A 21481-nucleotide genomic window follows, 5' to 3' on the forward strand; every position below is an offset into this window, starting at 1 on the left:
CTCTTGCACACCTGAGGAATGAGGGCTGTGCTGGGCCAGGCATTGCTCCCTTCCCCCACTGAGACCAGCAAGCTGCCCCTTCTTACAGGAAATTGCACCATTCAGGGCTGAACTTCAACACTTTTCCAGATTAAACAAAATCCCTATTAGGCTCTATCCCTCTGTCTGCATCACCACCCTTGGCAGTGCCTGTCACTTCCAGGAAATCAAGGTATGACCTTGGTGCTCAGCAGCCCTCTGTGCCTTTTGATTATTTTGGGAGGGAATCAAAGGCTTCCTCCTTTCCCTTGGGGCAGGGAAAGGGCTCTAGCATGGCTCCTGCCTAGCAGGGATCCTCAGCAAAGTGTCTGCCCACTGCACAGAACCACCAACGTGAGCTTTGCCTGGACTGAGAGAATTAGAGCTTCAGTTTTACTGAAAGACAGCCCTAATTTGTACCACAGTCAGCATGCAGATGTGGCACTCCCTTTGTGCCACGCCTGGGGGTCCCAGGAGCCCCCTGTGAGCAGAGACCTACCTTTCCACTGAAACTTTTGCCAGTCTGTGAGATGGCCTCGGGTGCCATGAAGGCTGGTGTCCCTGCTGTGCTGGAAAGCTGGGCATCATTCCCTTCAAACTGATTGCTGACACCAAAATCAGCAATTTTGACGTGGCCATCATCTCCTAAGAGCAAGTTGGAAGGCTTGATGTCCCTGTGGATGATCTTCTGGTAGTGCACTGAAAAACACCCAAAAAAGGAGGCAGAATTGGCCAGGGCAGCCAACACACCCAGAGGAAACCTTTCCAGGAGGGGGAAAATAAAGGTGCAAGCTCAGGCACCACACTCCCAGCTGCTGCTGGAGATGGAATATAATGGTTCCTATAGCCATTCCTTTTTGGTGCCTCACTGGGACACAATTCTCAGAAATAGATCTAGGAATTATGCAAAGAAAAGACACAAACACAGGGACAGCTCAGCCAGAGGGAACAACCAATGTGTCACCATCATCTTTTCTGGAAAAGTCCCTTCACCAGGATTTCTCTCCTGGGAAGCTGAGAAGCCTCAGAGAAAAAGGAAAACAATATTATCTCATTTGCTTCTCCTGTGTTTTGCTGCTTTGGAATGTGGTTGGAGATTGCTTATTTGGGTGTATGTGAATTGTTTTTACTTATTGGCCAATCACAGCCAAGCTGTGTCGGACTCTGGGAGGAGTCACAAGTTTTCATTATTATCTTTTAACCTTCTGTCTGTATCCTTTCTGTATTCTTTAGTATAGTTTAGTATAGTTTTAGTATAGCTTTCTTTTGTAGAATATAATAACAGAAAATAATAAATTAGCCTTCTAAGAACATGGAGTCAGATTCATTCCTTCCTCCTCCATCTGGGGAACCCCAAAAATACCACGCCAATGCTGCTGGAGAAGGACACCACTCAGATCCTGCAGGTTTGCTTGGCCTCATCACACCAGCTGATGGGCTGGGCTACCTGCTGTATTACAGGTTTGTGGGACCCAAATGAAGAGGTTCACTTTTAGTTTATTTATTTTGAAACTGCAGTGCTGTGAAGCTCATCAAAAGGGGCAGAACCACAGGTAGGATGAAACAGGTGACAAGCAGCTGAGTGCCAGGGTCAGCCAACAGCTCAGACATCAGTGGGCATTTCCAGCTCAAAAGGTGGAATAATGGAGCTCCAAGCTTGGAGCAAGCACCAGCACTCCAAAGAGGCACTCTTTATTTAGTTAAACTTCTCAATGGAGCCCACAACTAGAGAAACAACCTCGTCTTGCTTTGCATCACCCCAAACCCCACCCTGGCCCACCAGCCCAGCCATCCCCAGAGCCATGGCCAAACCTGGCCCTTCATTCCATGAGGCTCCAGCCAAGGCTGCAGTTCTGTCCCACTCCATGAGGGCACCAGCTGAAGTGCATGTACATCCAACATGAAACAAACCCTTGCAGATAGCTTGGAGCCTGAGATGCACTGAAAACAACAACAAAACCACCTCTCTTGTGCAATATTGCAGTTGAAAGACATTTCCAGGCCACTGAGTGAAGCAGGGAGTTGTAGGCTGATTTGTCAGGAACTCAGAGAACTTGAAAAATAAAAAAAGCACCAACTTTCAGAACATGAAATGACCCCAAAAGCAGAACTGTATAAAACCCAAGAGAATTTACTGAAGGAGGAGGAGGAAATCCTCTAATCCTGCCCTCCCCAGAAGACCAGGACCCCCATGCCTCCCTCCTCCCCTGGCTCCAACCACTGTTTTCACATTTCCTTCTTGCCAACAGAGCATGTTTGTTTTTATACCTCCATGAGCACTTTTCATATCTCCTAGGAAATACACACTGGGTGGAGTAAAATGCTGGTCTAACCCTTTCCTGCTTTACAAACCTGACCAGCACAGTGCCACAAAGGCAGCCTGCCCTATGGAGCATCCCAATTTGTGCTTTGGGACCAAAAATGAACAAACTTCATTTAAATTTCTGCTCTTTTTAAACCAACTTTCCAGCAGGCCACGCTTGGGGAGGGGAGGTCACACTTGCAGGTATTTTTTTCTGCAAGGCCCACTCCTCAGTTTAAAGCACTGTTGGGGGATGCTGTCCTTGGCACATTAAAGAGCTGTTCTGGAGATCCAGCAGACAAAACTTGCTGGAGAGCACCAGTGCTTACATCTGCTTCCAGATGTGCACCAACTGCATGGCCAGGCTGTGATGGAGGCAGTCAATGATAACAGCCTGCCTAGACAGCCAGGATAAACACCCAAACCCTGCAACAACAGTAATTAGGAGGAAACATCTGCTCAGCAGCAGAGCTGGTGGCAAGCTGACATTTCATTATGGTAATATAGGGAGAGCAAATAAGGGTGAGGGGGGAGTGAAGTTTTCCTTCAAGAGATGATGAGCTGCCTTTCAGGCAGGAGTCTGCTGTCGTGCCTGATACCACAGGGCTAAGATTCCCAAAGGCTCTAAAAAAACCCAAAACAAATATGGACCATATGAGTACATCCCTGGAGCTTGCCAGAATGTGAAAATTTAAATGTGAAAATTAAGGCAAGCAAGTACTCCAGGCTTTTTATTATTTCTTCCTTATAGGAAAGTAAAAAAACCACAAACAAAATAAAACCACAAAGCATTTTCTCTCTCATATAACTGTGTATTTTGTAGAGTACATTCCCTGCCTCTGCACCATCTAATGAAAGCTGAGGAACACTGTGGGCAGTTTTCCAGCTGCTGGTCCCCAGCAGGTCTGGACATTGCTGGCTGCTGGGCACAGAAACAAAGAACAAAGAAATCAGAAACACATCCTTTGCAAAAATAAAAGCCATCATACAATGGCTCATTTGGCCAATGAATATTTGAGTTTCCAGGTGAGAACATTACAGTTCTGACAGTCTGACCTTGGGTGCTCACAGGAGAGACTCAGCACAAGAGCCTGCAGGGCTGAGGAGCCCAGGAGTGAGCCTGGCCTCTGGAATGTCACACCTGGCATCCATTTAACATAATACCAGACTGGGATGGGAAGGGGACAGATGCAGAGGGAAGGTGACTGGCAGCAGTGTCCCACCCACACACTGTGAGTGACAGCCACCAGAGTCTCCTGCCAGCTGGATGAAAGAGTTCTGCTCTCTGCAAATCCCCTTCTCTGCCCAGCCTTGTGAGAGCAAATAGCCATCCATGAAGGGAGGACAGGGCACTGAGCAGCAGCTGGTGTAAATGAACATCACAGCCATACAAACTGAAAGAGCAAGTGCTCACATCTGTCAAGAAATTATTTGGTGTGGAGCTGCTAACCTGATGAAGGAAACCTGAAATCCCTGCTCTGCTCTGAAGAAACATAACTCGAAGTCCCAGCCTGCCAGCTGCTGTGGGCATCCTCCCCTGCACAGCTTTCCAGAATTGGCTTTGGGCTTCAGAATGCACAGGCTTATCCTCTGCTGTGCTGTGCCTTGCCACTGGAACAGCTCAGCACAATGCGGAGTAAAATATTCCCCCAAGATGGTTCCCACATCTGCCTGTGGGCAATAGACAAAAGCTGGTTTGTTTGGGAGCTGCAGGACTGCTCACCTGCACGACACCAACACAACTGAGCTTGGAAAAACCTCCCAACCTGCCAACTTCTGCTGCCAGTGCCTTGCAGATACACACTGCAGGGAGAAAGGCAGGGATCAATTAATTCAGCAGGACTGGCCAAGGCTGCCTGGACGTGCCTGCAGTGACACAAATCACTGCCCCAGGAGCCCAGGGACAGAGCTGCCCTGGGGGACACGTGCTGGCTAAACCAGCAGGATCTGCATATCCAGCACAGCATACAGAGGAAAGGATGGTGTTACCCCTGCAGAGCTCCAGAGGGAGGGCCGAGCATCTTGGAAATCAAAGCCTGCCATTAATAACACCTTCCAGACTGTTAATGACTGCACAGACGGAACAAGGACACACCACAAGGGGAGCAGGGGACAGCCAGAGCCAGTCTAACACAACCACCAGCATAAATTAAACCTCTCATTTCACCATCCTGAAGCATTTGGGAGCAAGTTCATCCTCTGTAGATTTAAGAGCAGCAGGTAGGAAAGGCACCCTTGTTAGGATTCATTCACTGAAGCCAGAACCAGAGGTCCCAGAAACAAACACTTGTCCTATCCTTGGAATGAAGGACACATTGTGACACAAAGAGGAGCAGGGATGCATCAGGCTCAGCAGAGAAGGGAAAGCACTTTTAACATGCAAATAAAGCCCCTAAATGTGCTTCAAACAAACATAACCAAAATAATTATCTGTATTGCTCCATGAGGGTCTAGGGTTTTTTCTTCTTTTAGACCAACACATGGCCTCCCCTTAGCTCCCTTCATGGGCAATGGGCCTGTGGTTGTGACAGCCTGGTCAGAGAGAGAAAGCCAGATAAGCTTTCCCAGGAATTGTGCTGGAGAGTTTGAGAAGACTGAGACAAAGAATTAAAAACAACCTTGCAGCTGGTGTTCAACAGTTGTTTCTCATAAGGTGTTTACCAAAGGGTGGTTCCTAATTACCCAATGGGTAAGAGGTGTTATTCAGAACCAATCAGGTTCTGGGTGAACAGTGTTGGTTACAAATATAGGGAGATTGTAATAAAGTAAGCTTTTTATGCCTTCTCAAACTCTGCAGGTCAGTTCCTGGGGAAGTTTATCTGGCTTTCTATCTGTGACCAGGCTGTTACAACCACACTGGGATCCCTAAGCTGAATCCATGCCTTTGAGAGAACTTCCAGCTACTCTGTGTCCTGCTCAAAGAGCAAGGCTCTGGGCTTTTTGCTTGCCACGGTACAGAAAGAGTCACAAAGAAAAAAAAAACTGCTCAGACCCATCCCAGCCAGGGGGATGTGGCTGCTGGATGCAGGAAGCCTTGGGAAGGACCATCCCATTGGTGCTGCCCTTCAGGTCATGCACAGGGCCCCAGCAACAGCTGAAAACCACTAATTCCCATGCAAATGTACCTGCCTGCACCCCTCCCCAGGTTAAAATCGATGCTGAGCTGCCCAGGCAGAGCATTTTGCTGCTTTGGCAAACTGACAAAGTGGTTCCACGTGTTGCTTTTACCTGGAAAGGATTTTGCTCTTAAAGCAGGGGTCAGCAGCTCACCAGAACAACTTCCCTGGGCTCCAAACAACCTTGCACTTTCTGTGCTGCCAGACCACTGCAGGACATGGACTGGTATTTCTTCATAAGAAAATGAAACCACCTAAGATATCACAGAGCCCTCAGGACAAAGTCTGATTATGCAGCTCTCTGTTAAATTTGGTTTTATTAGACACATTCTTCATTGCAGTGGAAGGGTAACACTATTTCAGGCCTATTTGCATCTGGATAACAATCCCATGGATTCCTAGAGCATCATCCAGGAAAATATCTCAAATGTACTTATTTGTTAATCCTCACAGCCACCCCATGAACAGCAGGCTGGGCAGGTGAGTGTCTGTGCACTGCATTTTATCACAACTTGTGTTAGAAAGCCTGACCAGGCATAGCTGAAGTTGGATTTAGTCAATACCCAAAGTTCCAGGGTGCTCAGAAACAAGGAAATAATGCTAAAAGTCTGGTCTGTCTCCTGAACTTGGGCATGGAGCACTATTGCCTAAACACAGCCTGCTGTGGGGATGCAACCTCAAAGGAGGATTCAGAGCTCTCAGGGTGTGAGCAGTCCTTGGGAAGGGAGCATCCTTCCCCTGTCCCTGCTGATTTCAGACACAGCTCTAGCAGGTATGCTGCACCTACAAAACCCTGTACTTGGGTGTTCAGTTAAAAAAAAATGCCTAAAATTAAAGGTCTTCCTGAAAATCTGGCTTTTCTTTTTTTTTTTTTTGTTTCTTCCCTACCATGTGTTTGAACCAAGTTGGCAACAGCTGCCAGCTGTGGTCCAGTAGATGGGGCTGGAGAAAAGGGAGGATTTTGGGGAAGTTCTCTGCTGCTGGGCCAGCTGGTTCCTATCTGTACACTCTTATCTGGGTCTCCACAGTTCTGCCATTGCCTCCCTGATCCTTAGCAAAGCCCTGCTGATCACATAATTCCTTTCTGCTCAGTCCTAGGTGGGACAAAACAGCCATTTCACCAACACTCCTCATTCCAGACCCCACAGGTTATCCCAGGACTTTCCCTTTCACTCAGAGGCAAATGCCTGGGAACTGCCTGCCAACAAATCCACTAACAGGGATTGAAGAGCTAGAGGGAGCACAGATAGAAGTGGTAGAAAAAGGTCTTGTTCCTCAGTCCTTTTAGAAAAGGTGCTTTTCACTGTATTCCCCTCTGGAAATCTTGGAGATCCAGCAGGGTACAACAAACTTGCTAAAAGCTCATTTAGAAATGATACATACAAAACTTAGCAATGCACTGACACATCCTGCTATTTACTGAGGCCAGTGCTGAATTCTGCTTGATTAAAACCAGAATCCCATTCCCATTCAAGGACAAAAGCAATCCATATGGTGCTACTGCAGAGCCTGCTTAGTATTACTCTCACATTGGCCCTGTAGCAAAGAAATGATTTAACACCCTCCCAGGGAAACTGCTGCACCACCATCCAGAGCTCAAAACAGATGGCTGCTCATGCCCAGTGCTCTTCTGGGGACAGGGGTGACAAGGGGAACACCCCCATGCCATGCCCAGCTCCCTACAGGGGCAGGGGAGGATCCCAGCTCTGGCATTGTCACCTCTCTCCACTGTTCTGCTGCTCTCTTGCTGCACCCATTAAGCCTCTGCCACTTGGATAAGCTGCTGAAGGCAAGTTCTGCACCCTCAGCACTGCCCAGCCCTTTAGAACAGCTCAGCTTCCCCCTGTGCTCCATTTCAGCTCCTGGCAGAGGTGGGGTGGATGCTGCCAGCAGGAACCTACAGGGAAAGAGGGACAGGTGACCTTGTCAAAGGCTGTCCCTGTGCACCTGTCCTCCTGCCCAGCTGAGCACAGCCCTGTCACCTGTCACCTGTCCCAGGGGAGTGCAGAGCTCCCTGCCAGGGCTGCACCCACACCCCAGTGGAGCAGGGCACAGCAGGTACAAAACAACCTGCACAGGCTGTGCCAGGGCTGTTCTAACCCTGAGCAGCCACAGAACTGCATCAAACAACAAAAATCAAAGTGCCTGATCTTAAGAGGCTCCAGCACATCTCTCTGATCTCCTCCATCAGCTAATTACTCTCACTCTTGTACAGTCCTTATCGATCAGTATCAGCAACACTTGCTGCTCATGAAAGGGTTTTTTGTTTGGTTGTTATCAGCTAAGGAGAGCTTGTCTGCATGTGATAAAACACAAGCCAGGCTCTCTTCTCCTGGTGGTGTCATTTATAATACCCAGAGCCTTGCAGCTGTAGCTCTCACCTCAACTTTCTCTGTTTGAGGAGCTCCAAACTTGTACAGGCAGGGGCAGAGAAGAGGCAGGTCCCCATTTCCCACATAGGAGCAAGCAGCTTGCTGGCAGCCACAGAGAGCATGCAGCAGCTCCACCACAGATTCATATCCCAGCTCTGCTGGCCCACACCAGCCTAAGGAACTCAGTTCTGCCAAGAGCCAAACCAGACCAAACCATCTACACCACTGATGCCTTCGTGCACCCACCCTGCACTAGATTTTCTTCAGAAGACACAAACCTGTGTTGGCTCATTTGCTTAAATTTCCTTTAAGATAATGGAAATTATATATTGATAACCAAGTTTCTTATCTCAGAAAAGCCAGCTTTGAAAAGCCAGAGCCTTTGTTCAGGCTGCAGGCTCAGCATGCAGGGCCCTGGGTCACTGCAGCTCTAACTGCAGAGTGGGCTGCTGGAAAGGGAGTTTCCCAATGGCTTTAGCTGCATGTCATTACCCTCCCTTCAACCCCACAGCTCAGAGGAGACACCAGAACTGCCCCCCCTTAAACACAGTCACAGGAGGAGAACAGCAGGTTTTTACAGGAAATGCAGGAAATAAGGTTTTTTTCTTCTTCAGCCAGGCTGACAGAAACTGTTTCAGCTCCTCGTGACTGGAATACTGAGCTGGCAGCTCCAGAGCAGCAGGGACAGTCACTGTGCTTCATCTGCACTGTGCAAGTCAGCAGGTTTTCCCCTGGGCCACACTTGTGTGTGCTCTGCACTGTCTGCTCCTGGCCAGTGTCACTGACAGGCTCCTGCCTAGACAGCCCTTTTGTCTGCTTATTCTTACTCCTTACTCAGGAAGGAATGAAACTCCTTAATGAGGATTCTTACTAAATGAAGATTCTCATGTCCCAGCCCTAAAATCAAACAGGGATACCTACCTGGCATATCCCTCATGCCTGCTGATGAAGCATGATGACCATTTCCTATGCAGCACACACATTTCTGCTGAGTATCTCTATGAAAGCAAAGTTTGCCTTATTAGAAGGGAGTTTGAAGTTTAAATAACCCCAGCCAAGCACTACTACAAGTGGAAAGGGTGGCAATTGCACATATCCCTAATTGACAGAGATGCTTAAGCACATGCTTCAGTTAATGACACAAATAATCCAGCAAACTTTCCCATCCAAAGTGGTGTTGTCACCTCCCTCCACTGTTTTGCTGCTCTCTTGCTGCACCCATTAAGCCTCTGCCACTTGGATAAATTGCTTCAGCCCAAAGTTTTGCACCCTCAGCACTGCCCAGCCCTTTGGAAGAGCTCAGCTTCCCCCTGTGCTCCATTTCAGCTGAGCACTGTGCTCCTGGCAGAGGCTGTGCTGTGGGTCCTGCCACTTGAGCACCCTCTGGAATTACCACTCTGCTGGTACTCACACAGAGACCAGACTGCCCCCCCAGCTCCTGGGGGGGTGACCAGGGCCAGCAGCAGTGGGGAAGTCTTGAAAATGGGAGCAGAGCCACTTTCCTGTGAAGAGCCCATTTCCCCAGGAGCCCAGGGACAGTTTGTGGTGCCTGAGCAGCTCCTGACACTCCACACACCCTGGGCCAGGCTGGGACAGGAGAACTAAACCAGAGCACATCAATCAGTGATACCACCATGCCTAAACTCCAAATGTATTCCCAGCCCTGCAAGGACCAGAGGAAGGGAATCTCAGCCACGGGCAGATCTCCCTGACTCTCAGACCTTGAACAAGGCTGGGACTGTGCTTGTGTCAAAGTGCACTCCTGGTACTGAACACACTCAGCCCAGCCTAAAGCAGCTGACAGCTCTGTGCCATTGCCTGGATCAGGGAGCTCCTGGCTCTCTCCAGGGCTCTGTCCCAGCCTCCCACCATGCCTAAGCCAGGCTTCCCACCCAGCTCTCATCACCTGGACCACTGCCTCCCTCCAAACCTCCCCCCACAGCCAGCCCTCTTGCAGGAGGCTCCACCCCAGGCAAACTCCATGAAGAACCAGTGAGCCCAGTCCCCAGAGACACACAGTGGTCACACCACATGCCACCACCAGTGAGTTAAAAGGTCAGCCCACATCTCCCACCAGTTTGGCTCCCCTTCCTGCTCACCATTAGCACCTCTCAGGCTCCAACAGGAATCCAGGCTGCAACTTCTAGCCTGATAAAATCCAGCCAACAATGATGCATTTGCTGTTGTGATGACTGTGAGCTTCAAGCAGCTGCATGGTTATTGAGCCTCCCAAATTGCACAACAATTATGGATGCTTACATTAAAATTACCTTGCAATCTCTGGATTGCCTGGCAACACTTTTCCTTCAGCATGCACAAACAGTGCACTTTTCCTCTTAATTATATAATAATTGCCATGCATTTACCCAGCAGTTCAGAGAGAACACCATTTTTAACTTTCATTTGCTAATAAAATAAGTGGTAACTCAATGGTCCAAAACAAACCATCCTATTGTTCCTGTTGCTGGGAGTGCTTGGGCATCCTATAATTTATTGTTGAATTTCACTCTCTCTGTGCTTAAGACTACCCACACATTGCTGTTGGTTTTTTTTTTTCCTGTGTACTAAACTCAAAGTTTCCTCTGAGCAGGAACTGTTCCTGCAGCAGCATCCAGCACAGCAGAGCTTGAATCTCCCAGCTGAGGCACACAGGCTCTGCTGCAATCTGAATGCTAATGGGAATGTAAAAAGCTGCATCTTCATCCTTCAAACTCTACTCAAAGACATTCTTGAGATTCTCATTCATATATTAACTTCTAGCAACTTTCTGGGGTGACCTGACTAATTTTGGCAGCACCTGGAAGCTTTTGGACTGTCAGACTTACAAACAGTGATTTTATTCCCTGCTGGTTTTAGACAGAAAATTAGGTGGTGCTGCATTTCAATGTGGAGAGGGACTGAGACCCTCAAACCATGTTCCTCTGCCTCAGCAAGGCCCATCATGCTCAGAGACTTGTTCTCTCTCAGTGGTTGAGAGTGAGTAATTCCTTCTGGTTTAAACTGGTTACCTGATTATTTTGTTTGCTATCCATTAGGTATTGTGTTTTCAGAGACAGAAAATATTCACTTCCCGTCCAGCAATTCCCTGACACTTAAGAATTTTATAAGCCTCTGCCACTGCATCCCTTCCAAGGTAATTTTCCAGTCTTAAGAGCTTTGGTCATACCTCTGTACCTAAGATATTCCAGGAGCATCCTGATCATCCTCCTTGCAGTTCTAGGGAGTTCTGTTTTTAAGACAGGCTGAGCCAAGTTGCACATAATATTCAGGATACTCCTTGTCTGTACCTAAGAGCTCTTAGAGATCCAAATAACTGCACAATAACATTTTCTACTTTCTTCTTTCTTTCATTCCAAATAATTCCCCAAATCTTGTTAGCCTTGTTGAATGTCACTAAGTAATGGGCTGGCATTTTCAAGAGAAGTATCCAGAACAAAGCCTGAGTGAGAACAGATAATTTAGAGCTCATCCCATTGTATGTATTCTCAGTGTTGTTTCTCCCCCTCATGCATTACCCTGCAGTCAGAAACATGAATTTTTACTGTCATTTTATCATGCCATCACTTGCTATCATGGCATTTTCCTGCCAGTCTTCCCAGTCAGTTCTAACAACTATCCTGAAAAACTCAGTGCCATCACCAATCTCTTATTGTTCTCTACCTTTTTTCTGGTCATTCAGGAATACACTGAACAACCCAGTCACATTATGGGTTCCTGTTTAACTGTACTGGTGACTTTTCTCAGTTGTGAAAGCTGTATTCCAACTTTCTTGATTGTCCAGTTATTAATCCACAAGAGCCCATCCAACATAAGAGATTTAGGAGCTGCTTTATGAGCTACTGTTAATGGATCTAATCAAAAGCTGTTTGGCAATTGAAACACGAGGCAATAACAGCATCACCTTATCTACATATTTGCTGTCTCCTCTGGAAAACAATCAGACCTGCAAGGTGGGAATGTCCTCTGCAAAAGCTGTACTGCCTCCTCCTCCCCAGATTCACCAGGGGCAATTATTTAGGGTATCAGTGTGCAGAGGAAGCAGCCAGAGCTGAGAGCACTGAACTCACAGAGGCTGTTTGCAGGGAGGACACCAGGATCCAACAGGCCCAGAGCCAAGCTCAGCTCACCAGCAGTTGAGGCACAGAAGCACTAACTGCTTCCAGGATGCCAGCACACAGTCCATTCCTCCTTGTGTCTTTAATTCAGGGACCCCTCTTTGCTCAGCCCTGCCAGGTTTGTGCCAGCAGGGACATGTCAGTGACAATGGGGCCAGAAAAACCCCTGCTGTAATTCACAGAGCTCTCGTGGCCTCCCTGCACTCTGCAACACAGGCACTGAGCAGGGAATCTGGCCTCAGCCACATGGGGACAAGATGTCACCAAGAAAGGTGACAATAATCAAACAGGCCACCGAGAGGAACCCTGCTCTGGAGTCTGGGCAGAGCTGGGAACACACTGGATCCACCTCCTCACGGGGAGGGCACACAGTGCTGGGTTCTCACCACCCCACAGCCCTGAGTGACAGGGAGTCACTGAGATGGGCTCTGCACAGGGATGGACAAGGACAGACAGACAGGAGTCACTGAGATGGGCTCTGCACAGGGATGGACAAGGACAGACATCCTCCCCATGCTGTTCACCAGCTCTGCCATGGCCAGTGCTTGTCCTGCTAAGCCAGAGACAGGGATTTGTACCAGCTGAACCTGACTGGCTGAATCCATGACACTGCAAACACCCATTTTCTGGCTCTGCCTTCAAAGACAGTCTCCAAAAAGAAATAAATGGAAGAACAAAGAGAGGCACTATTTGCTCTATGTCCTTTCTAAGGGTTCTGTTCTGTGACACTTCCTGGGTAAACCCAAGCTGAGTGGGGCCAGCTCCAACAGCAACCCCATCACAGGCAATGTGAGGGGACCTCTCTGGCTCATCCAACAGCCCCCCAGGGCCAGGACTCCCCTCCCCAGCTGAGCAGGGGTGTTGGACAATACCCTTTTCTGGCCCAGAGATGGGGCAACTGAGAAGCATTTTAGAAACTTTTATTCCATTTTCAGTCTCATGTGAAGGGTGAGACAATACAGATGTTATAATTAACGCTATTACAATCAGAAGCTAACTATTTCGTAATTAAAATACACTGTAAGTGCTTCTTGGTCTATCAGCTTTAGCCACACCATGCTGTAGATGTAATCTAAAATTACCCCTATGGGTCCTACTACAATGCATCTTTCATAGTTCTATTTCTCTAAAGTACCTGGTCTTTTTTGCAAGGCCATCCTTTGAAACTTGTTTCTAGCTCCATTTCTGTTTCAGCAATGTCTGTCCCATTCCATGCCATCTCTAAGTCAGCATTTCTTATCTCAAGGTTTGCATACAGATGCACAGTGTGGGGGCCTTCTGCCGGACTTTGGGAATTTTCTATAAATCCCTTTCCCCCCAGGGGCTGAGGCAGAGCCCCTGCAGGCACTGCCAGGGCCGGGGTACTCACAGTACTCGATGCCCAGGACGATGTCTCGGAAGTAGAGCCGAGCCTGCTCCTCGCTGAAGGGCTGCTCACTGGGCACCTCCATGACAGGCCTGTTGGGGACAGGGACAGCCACTCAGTGCTCTGCACAAGGCCACTAACACCCCTTGCTGGGGGAGTTTGTAATCCATCACCACGTCCCAGCACTGAGGGCCAGGCTCCCAAAAGGTGCTGTGACACAGAATGGAGGTGTGCCTGTTCCTTCTGGAGGTGGTGATGCTTTGGTTACTGAGCTTGGCCAGTGATGGGTGGCTTTGCACAGCCCTGAGCCAGCATGAGCCACAGAGCCCTCATCATCATCAGGATTAACTGCTGGTGTCTGCACAAAATAAGACAAACACTACTCACTGACAGTCCCAGTGGGAGAAGAACAAAGCTGGACCTGGCCTTTGGCTTCCTGCTGAAGCTGCCCATGGCTGTGAGCACCAGCATTGCCATGAGATCCCAGTCAGCAGTGGGGACAGTGCCTGTGGCTGTGCACTGCATGTCCTGCCTGCTAGGGCTCAGTCCTGACACAACATCACTGTGTCTCCATTGAGGCAGAATCTACACAGGAACCAGTGGCTCAAAGGTTAAATGGGAATATTTTCTGTGCACTGTGCTAAACTGCTTTAAAAGCCTGTTTAGCTGCTCAGGGTTCAGCCACTACCAGAGCTCAGCCATTCAGCCCTGAACAGCCAAGGTTACCTGGTCAGCTTCTTCTCTCCTTTCCTTTGAATGCTGCCACTGCTGAGGGAAGCACAGTCTCCTCTACAAGCCCCTCTTCTGCCTGTGCCTGCTGAAAGCTAGGGCAAAGAGGCTCTAAGAGCCAGTCAGAATCTGCTGTTCCCCTGTGGATGAATGGCTGGAGCTAAGGACCTGCCTGTGCTCAGCACCTTGGCTTTGCATGTGCACATACATCCACTGACTGGAGCTGGATTTGACTCAGTGCTCCTGGGACACCATCCTGGCAAGCCAAACCCTGCCAGAGAACTGCCCATTGCCAAAACCAGGCTCTGTGGCTGCTCCCCTCAGCACCAGGAGCAAATCCTTCCCTCTCTCCCTGGCTGCCCATTTGACTGATGACCTTCCCTCCCTCTTTTATGCACATTTTTCAGTTGCTGAAACCATGGAGAAATGTGAGATCAGGGCTGGCAGAGCCACTAATGGAGTCTAATTGCCTCCTGCCAGAGGCAGCCAGGCTGCACTTGGATGAACCACAGGTTCCCCAGCCTCAGCTGTTTACAGGAGCTCCCTCTCCCACAGGTCAGGCACCAGCCTGATCACCAGGGAGACTGGGGAGCCTCTTGCCAGCAACCCACTGGAGCTGGCAGCTCGTTCATGGACCAGAGAGAAAATAACCTCTCTGGGAATCTCCTCCATCCTGGGCACAGAAATCATGACCTCACTGCAGAGCTGCAGAGTCAGTGCGGGTGTAGCAAAGAGCAGAGAGGAACCTCTTACCACCTTATCCCTTCTTTCACTATGCAAAATAAATCTGCCAACAGCACAGCCTCCCATCAGAGGTTAGTGCTGAGGGCAAAGTAAGGCAGCAGGTCGAAGTAAATCTTGGTGCCACAGAGCCCTTGTGTCAGAGGAGCCACAGTGTGGCTGGAACCCAGCAGAATGTTCCTATGCAAACCTTTTCTTCCAGGCACCTGATGAGGAATTGTCATAGAATTTGTTTTCCAGATCAGAGTCTGGCACCAGGACATGTCCTCCCAGCCCATTTCTATTCACCACATCATTCCAGGCTGTAGCAGTGCAAAGCTGGGGTCTTCCTGCCCTGCAGACAGGGTGTGCCCCACTGGACATATCAAACCTCTACTTCACATGGGAACCTGATGATGAACACCAAAATTTTCAACAGAAGGGGTTCCAGGAGGGCTACTTACCCTTTCCTCATGAGGTCAAACACTGCAAGAAAAGGAAATAAACCATGAATGAATGAGAAGAGCAGCCTGGGCTTATTTGTTATTCATCACCTACAAAAACACATCCATTCCCATACCTGCAAAATCAATTTATCTCCACTCATTTCTCTTCCCTCACCCAAGACAAGGACACCAGGGGATGCAAAATGAAAATATTCATCTCTTCAGCACAGACAAATATCCCCCCTCCTGGCAGCCCTGTACAGGGACACAGTGGGTGCTAATTTATCACCCACAGTGCTGCTGCTCTGGGTGTCAGCCCTGTTTGATTTGAGGCCTGTTGTACCTCCAAGGGAGGGTGTTTGGTGTGGTATTTCCACTAAATTGCTGATAGCAAAGGAGATGCTGTAAGAACATGCTGCTCCATTTCTGCTGTGTCAATCAGCAGCACAGCTACAGCTTTGTCAGAGCCAAACACTCCCTGGCAGGAGCCACTGAGGAGGATTTGCTACTGTGAGTTGAGGTTTGCAGAGCACGTGAGTTTGTGTGTCTGATTAGGAGGTTGGGGAAAAGTCTTTTTCTGATCCTGCTCTGCAAACAGAAGAAGGATCTGCTTTTACCTAGAGTAGGAGAGCTCTTTCCCCATGAATTACATGGGGATTTCTTGCACCTCCCAAAAAATCTGAGCAGATCCCCTCCCCACAGAACTGGGTACAAACACAACAGGACAGCCTGAATTGGCTCATCTTGCCCTCCAGAAGCTGCAGCTTGTGGAAGCATTTAATAATGCAAGCTCTGAACCTTTGCAGGTGGCTCCGTGCCTGCTGACATCCCATCCCAGTGACACAGCCAAGGGCTCACAGCAGTGCCTGATCCCAGCAGCCACAGGCAAGGAGCAAACACCTCTTCCTCTAGATCTGCTCTGCAGTGGGGGGCATTTTTGGAAGGAGAAAGGTGCAGGTATCATCAGCTGGGGCAGCAGCAGGAGGGAGCAAACCCACTTGCAGGAGGTTCAGCCCTGAGCAGTGCTACTCCTCCTGCCAAGGGAACTGCAGAGGCAGGAGCTTGATGTGCCTGAACTTGAGGGGATCCTGGGCAGAGGAGAGGGGTGATGGAACATGGACAACAGGGACACGGCCACTGCTCATCACTCAGGGATCAGCACAACCTCCAATAGGACAGGAGAGCTGTCCTGATGCTGTTGCTGCTGTTTCTGGGATGGCTCTCTCACTGCACAGATAGAGCTTCGTTGAGGTTTGGGATTATTTTTCCCCTCTGCAGCTTTCTACCTCATCTCTCCCCTTTCCTCCATTCCCAGGAGTTCAGTCCTTCAAACAACAGCCTCAATCACCCTCCCCACCACGAGTGCCATCACTTTGAGATGCTGCCAGATGCCATCGGGGCTTCAGCCCAAAGGGAAAAGTGGCCTTTCAAAGGCAAATTGCTTCATTTGCTGGGCAGAGTCCTCCTCCAGGCAGCTTCAGAAGTGTTCCATAATTATTTCATGAGGAGCAGTCTTTGAACCTGCTTCATCAGGAAACAGTTTGGGGAAGCAGAGATGTAAAAGGGTCAGTCATCCCCTCCTCCAGCCTATCTCAGAGGTCACCTTGGGCCTCCCAGGCCTGCCCCTCAATGTTTTACCCAAATGGGGGTTAGGGATGGCTGGCATTTTCAGAGTTTGGAGAAGAGGAAGACAAAATGGGTGGAATTACCTCACCCTCTGCATAAACACCCAGTCAGGCATGGCTTCCCCACCAAAGGTGGGAGTGCTGCTCCCTTAGGAGGTCCTGAGGCTCACCAGGGTGGTCAGAGCCTCTGCAGGGGTCACAGGGAACACTCCCAGAGAAGCCTGGAGTGACTCTGGAATCACTACCTCTATCCACAGCCTACAGGAGTTTCACAGCAAGAGGACAAGGAAACCATCCTGCACCCTTCTCTTCCCTCCGGGCTCTGGGGCTGGAATCAGCTGGGACAGAGCAGCTGCTGGGTCTTTTCAGTGTCACCATGGCAAAGAGATGTGCACAGCTGTACTGACACAAGGTTGCCTTACCCTACTGCACGGGGCCTTTCCATCCCAGCTGCATTTACAGGCGTTTTAACTTGGCAGAACAAAAAAAAGTCTGCAGAAGTTGGCACAAGTTTCCTCCCGTATTGACCCCGAGTCCTGGCACGTGTCACTTGCATCACCAGGCCCAAGCCCAGATGGTTCTGTTAGCTTATGAGACTCACATACCCATGTACAAGTTGTCCTCTGCAGGATCATCAAGGACCTGAGAGATCACAGTGAAATAAGGGGAAAGAGGAAAAAAAAAATTAAAAACAGCAGGAAAAAAGATTTTAAAGCAAGTAACACTCACAGTACACTGTGCTGAGCTGCAGAACACTGAGAACAATTTAGGTTAATATTTAGAGAGTCCTGCAGAGAATTTGGAGGGGTTTTGGAGGACAGATTTTCCTGTCTCCAGAAAAATCTGGGCTTCTGCCTGTATTTGGAGAAACAGCCTACCAATAAAGGCACTGCTTGTCCTAAACTGACCTCAGTCAATAATGAAAATGGCACTGGAGCCTTGCACTTGTGCACCTTCCCAGGCTTGTCTGCACACAAGTTTCAGTGATCAAAGCTCACTGCTATTTCTACCAGCACAGTGAGCTGCCTTCTCCTGGGCACCAGCCCAGAGCTCAGGGTGAGAGTGCAGTTTGTCCTACACAGTCAGTAAGACTTTGCTTGGAATCACCAGCCTCAATTTCAGAACATCTATATTAAACCAATTCTGGCTGAAGTAGGAACAGTTGAAGAAAAAAATCCTCTTGTTGCAATACAAACCAGATTTGTTTCAGCATAACTTAGGGTGGAGAAGCAGCTCACCTCTATCAGCTTAACGATATTGATGTGGTCCAGCTTCTTTAGGATGGCTATTTCCTGATAGACTCTGTCCAGGGGTGCCATGGGCTTGGACTGCTCTCCAGAGGATGCTTTGGACCCTCTGGGAGGAGGCCGACCTGCAAGTGGGACAGCAGAGTGAGGAATTCCTCATTTGGCAGCAGCACCTGCACACAGGATGAGCAGCATGGCCCCTGTGCACACCCCTCCAGCTGTTCTGGAAGATCTCATCACCTTGTTCTCATCCCAAAGCTTTGCAGTCTCCCACCTGGAGCTGAGCTCTCCAAGTCCCATTGAGACCAGCTGCTCCCAGCTGGGGCTGGGGCATCCCATGGCCCAGCCTGCACCCAGGGTAAGGAAAGGAGGGGAACACCCTACCTAACTTCCAGTGCTTAATTAGGCTTCACAAGTGGTGAACATGGAAGAGTCATCACTTCAAAGAGACTCACAAAAATCAGAGCCAGGCATCTCATTATTGAGTGTGTTTGATTTCCCTGTGGCTGTATCTGCCCCCTCACCACCCCAATTTAACCAGCTCCATTTTGACATGGGCAGCTGTCACAGGAGGCCACGCTCTGCACTCCTTGCAGACAATGTTTCTACAGAGAGATTTATTTGGTGAGGACAACTGGCAGACCTCTAAATGTGAGATACCCACGTGGAAATCCATACTGCTTCAAGAGCTTCTTTTTGGAGAGGAATTTCATAGCCTGGAGGAAGGAAAAAAAGCAGTGTTAAACCTGAGCAAGAGCCAAAGAGCTGATTGCTGTGGAGTATGCTGGGCATCAGGGACTGGCTCAGGGCTGCTCCTCAGCCTAGAGAAGGGTCCGCTCAGTGGTGGCCACACCAGACAGACACTGGCCCAGGCTTTCCTGAAAGCACTGCTAACCATTCCTTCCATTCATTTTTCCTCATGAAAAATTTTGATTTGTTTTCAAATGGACAAAGAAATAGGAGCCCAATTTCTGCATTTGGGGCAGAAGCTTGGGGGAGGAGGTGGCTTCCTCTGGCTGTCCCACTGTTTTGGATGACGTTAAAACCAAGCTCCAGCTCAGAGCCACTTCAAGGCTGCTTCATCTTATGTTTGGTCTTGTCGGGGGGTATGAGAAGGAAACTGAACCCAGGCAGCTGAGGCCTGGGAAGGGGTCAGGCCAATTCCTCCTGCCATCCAGCTGGCATTAGCATAGTGGCAAAAGGCAATCTGAATTTAATAACCAGTCTTTGAACCTCCATCTGCTCTGTGCATTAATAACCTTTTGGAGGGCCACTCAAACCCCCCAAGTGGCCCAGCAGATGAATATTTAATGAGAAACCAGCTCATGGTACAATTTGCTTGGGAAAACAGTCTGTGCTTCCAGGAGCTGGGATGGTCACTCCCTCCCTCTCCCTCCTTCCCCTAGCCTAAGGGTTTACTCCTATTAATATAGCATCCAGTATGTAATTCACACTGGAGTGACCCCTACACAATCTAACTAACCAAGGAATCCTGCAGGACACAGTCAAACTCCCAGGAATTTTGCATCAGTACCACAGAGGCAGGGTCTCTGCCCACTACCTGTTTTTAACACACATACCAGAACAGGTCACCAAACCCATTCCAGTGAGCTCCCTCCCAAGCTGTTGTTGCTGGCAGTGATGGCACCACATGTCCAAACATCCCCACCTCCCATCAGTGCTCCCAGGTTCATGGCTTGCTGAAAGGATTGTTATTTTTGGTACTGATCCAGTGAAATCCTCTGGATTTGCACCCGTGTAATTGAGAAGAGACACTGTGCAGTGTTTCAATCCTGCCTGACAGCTCAAACCAACTGTTAGAAATGATGGTGTTGAGAGACAGACTCAGAAGTGCTTATCTTTGACTTAGCACAGCTCTGTGTCCAATACAGGCAGCCAAATGACTCATGGTCTGCTGGAAGAGGATCCAAGATGTGCACAACCACCTCCAAATACGGCCAGGACCAAGCCTGGAGGACTTCCTACGCTTCCCATTTTATCTCTCCATAATGAAAATTTATGAGAAAAATCAAAGGAATTGGTACATCCATTTCTCTTTCAAGCACTGCCAACCCAGGAGGAGAACTCTCCTCTTGCTCCAATGCCATCTTGAGTCCTTGCTGCCTTCTGGCAAGGAGCTTCAGAAAAAATAGACAAAATAGAAGATGCAATTTGATGCTGAAAGCTCCTGAGTTTGGAAGCTTGGGGGCCTCAGCCTGAGGAACTGAACCATCACCACCAGCCATGCCCACATCAGGATAATCCTTCCTAGGGGAAGCTGGAGGGAGGAGGAAGGCACAGAGAGGAGCAATAGCTAAGACAAGGCTTGCTTTTGGGGACAGAAATGGAGGGAACAGAAGCTACTGCTGTCACCCAAACTCCTTGAAGGACACTTGAGGGGCAGTAGGGGGTCACTGCATCATAGGAGAGTTGACTGCAGAGCACCACTACTGCTGGAAAGAACTACCAGGAGATGCTTATACCAGTTTTGGAGCAGCAGTATCTGCTACTGCACAGGCAGGGCTGGGTCAGAGGAGAGGACCTGTCCCACTGCGCTGACAAACTCAAACAGGGACAAACAGCAAAGTTCATCATGCAACAGGCCAGAACCACTTAATTATCACAAGAGCAGAGAGTAGGGCACGTGGCTGTGAAGCCTCACTTTAATTACAGTGAGCTGGCAGGACCAGGCTTCCTCTGAAGTGGCTGCTGTACTGGGAGCATCTCAGGGATGCTTCAGCAAACCTCTCCTTCTGGGCTCTGAGCACGAGGGAGCCAAAGACATTTGTACTCACAGGCAGAGCTAATTACCCAGATAATGCCTTTCTGATAAAGAACCAGCTCAGAGCCAAGCCGAGGGATTTTCCCTTTGCACAGGCAAGTGTCGCTTCAGTATTCTCAGGAAAAGAGGGAGCCTGGAGATTTCCTCCACACATCCTCCTCCCAACTGCTCCCGCGTGGACACGGGTCTTGACATCTCCCTTTGACAAACAGCAGGAACTGTGTGCTTTTCTCTGATGTATGTTTATTATCTCAGTTTACTGCTCTCTTCCTATCAACCCTACAGCTGGAAGCCACAGGGAAGCTGCCTAAGGGAAAGGAGATCCCAGGCTTATGGAGAGGAGGAATGCCTGTTACACAGCAGCTTTCACAGCAGCGGGACCACAAGCTGTGGGTAATGACAAGGGCAAAGAGGCCATTGGTTTTGGGAGGGAAGGGTGACAAAATGACTGAGCCAAGTGAACTTATCACCTGTCCTTGGTGATGCTCTCACAGTGCTCAGAATGTCATTTTATTTGCTAAGGGAGAGACTTGTGCTGCAAGGGCAGAAGCCGGTGCACAATGCCATCCTACAGCTCCCAGGGGAGTGGGATGCTGCTCAAAGGTCCCTACCAACCACCTAAATCCTCTTCTAGTGCAGGAGG

The 21481-nt window shown here is 49.1% G+C and overlaps 1 protein-coding gene across 2 annotated transcripts in view; it reads right to left on the minus strand.

The window, feature by feature from the left end:
- The window catches only part of CAMKK1 (calcium/calmodulin dependent protein kinase kinase 1), a 90929-nt gene that overhangs the window by 15693 nt on the left and 53755 nt on the right, over positions 1-21481 (minus strand). For both annotated transcript variants that reach the window (XM_041399566.1, XM_041399567.1), the window contains exons 5-10: positions 18721-18772; positions 18048-18181; positions 17415-17451; positions 15203-15224; positions 13293-13381; positions 518-717 (exon numbers count right to left, since the gene is read on the minus strand). In XM_041399566.1, coding sequence (XP_041255500.1) covers positions 518-717; positions 13293-13381; positions 15203-15224; positions 17415-17451; positions 18048-18181; positions 18721-18772 — 534 coding nt within the window. The remainder of the gene's footprint in view (positions 1-517; positions 718-13292; positions 13382-15202; positions 15225-17414; positions 17452-18047; positions 18182-18720; positions 18773-21481) is intronic.

Source organism: Onychostruthus taczanowskii, unplaced genomic scaffold, assembly GCF_017590055.1.
Source record: "Onychostruthus taczanowskii isolate IOZ18803 unplaced genomic scaffold, ASM1759005v1 scaffold165, whole genome shotgun sequence".
Taxonomy (NCBI): domain Eukaryota; kingdom Metazoa; phylum Chordata; class Aves; order Passeriformes; family Passeridae; genus Onychostruthus; species Onychostruthus taczanowskii.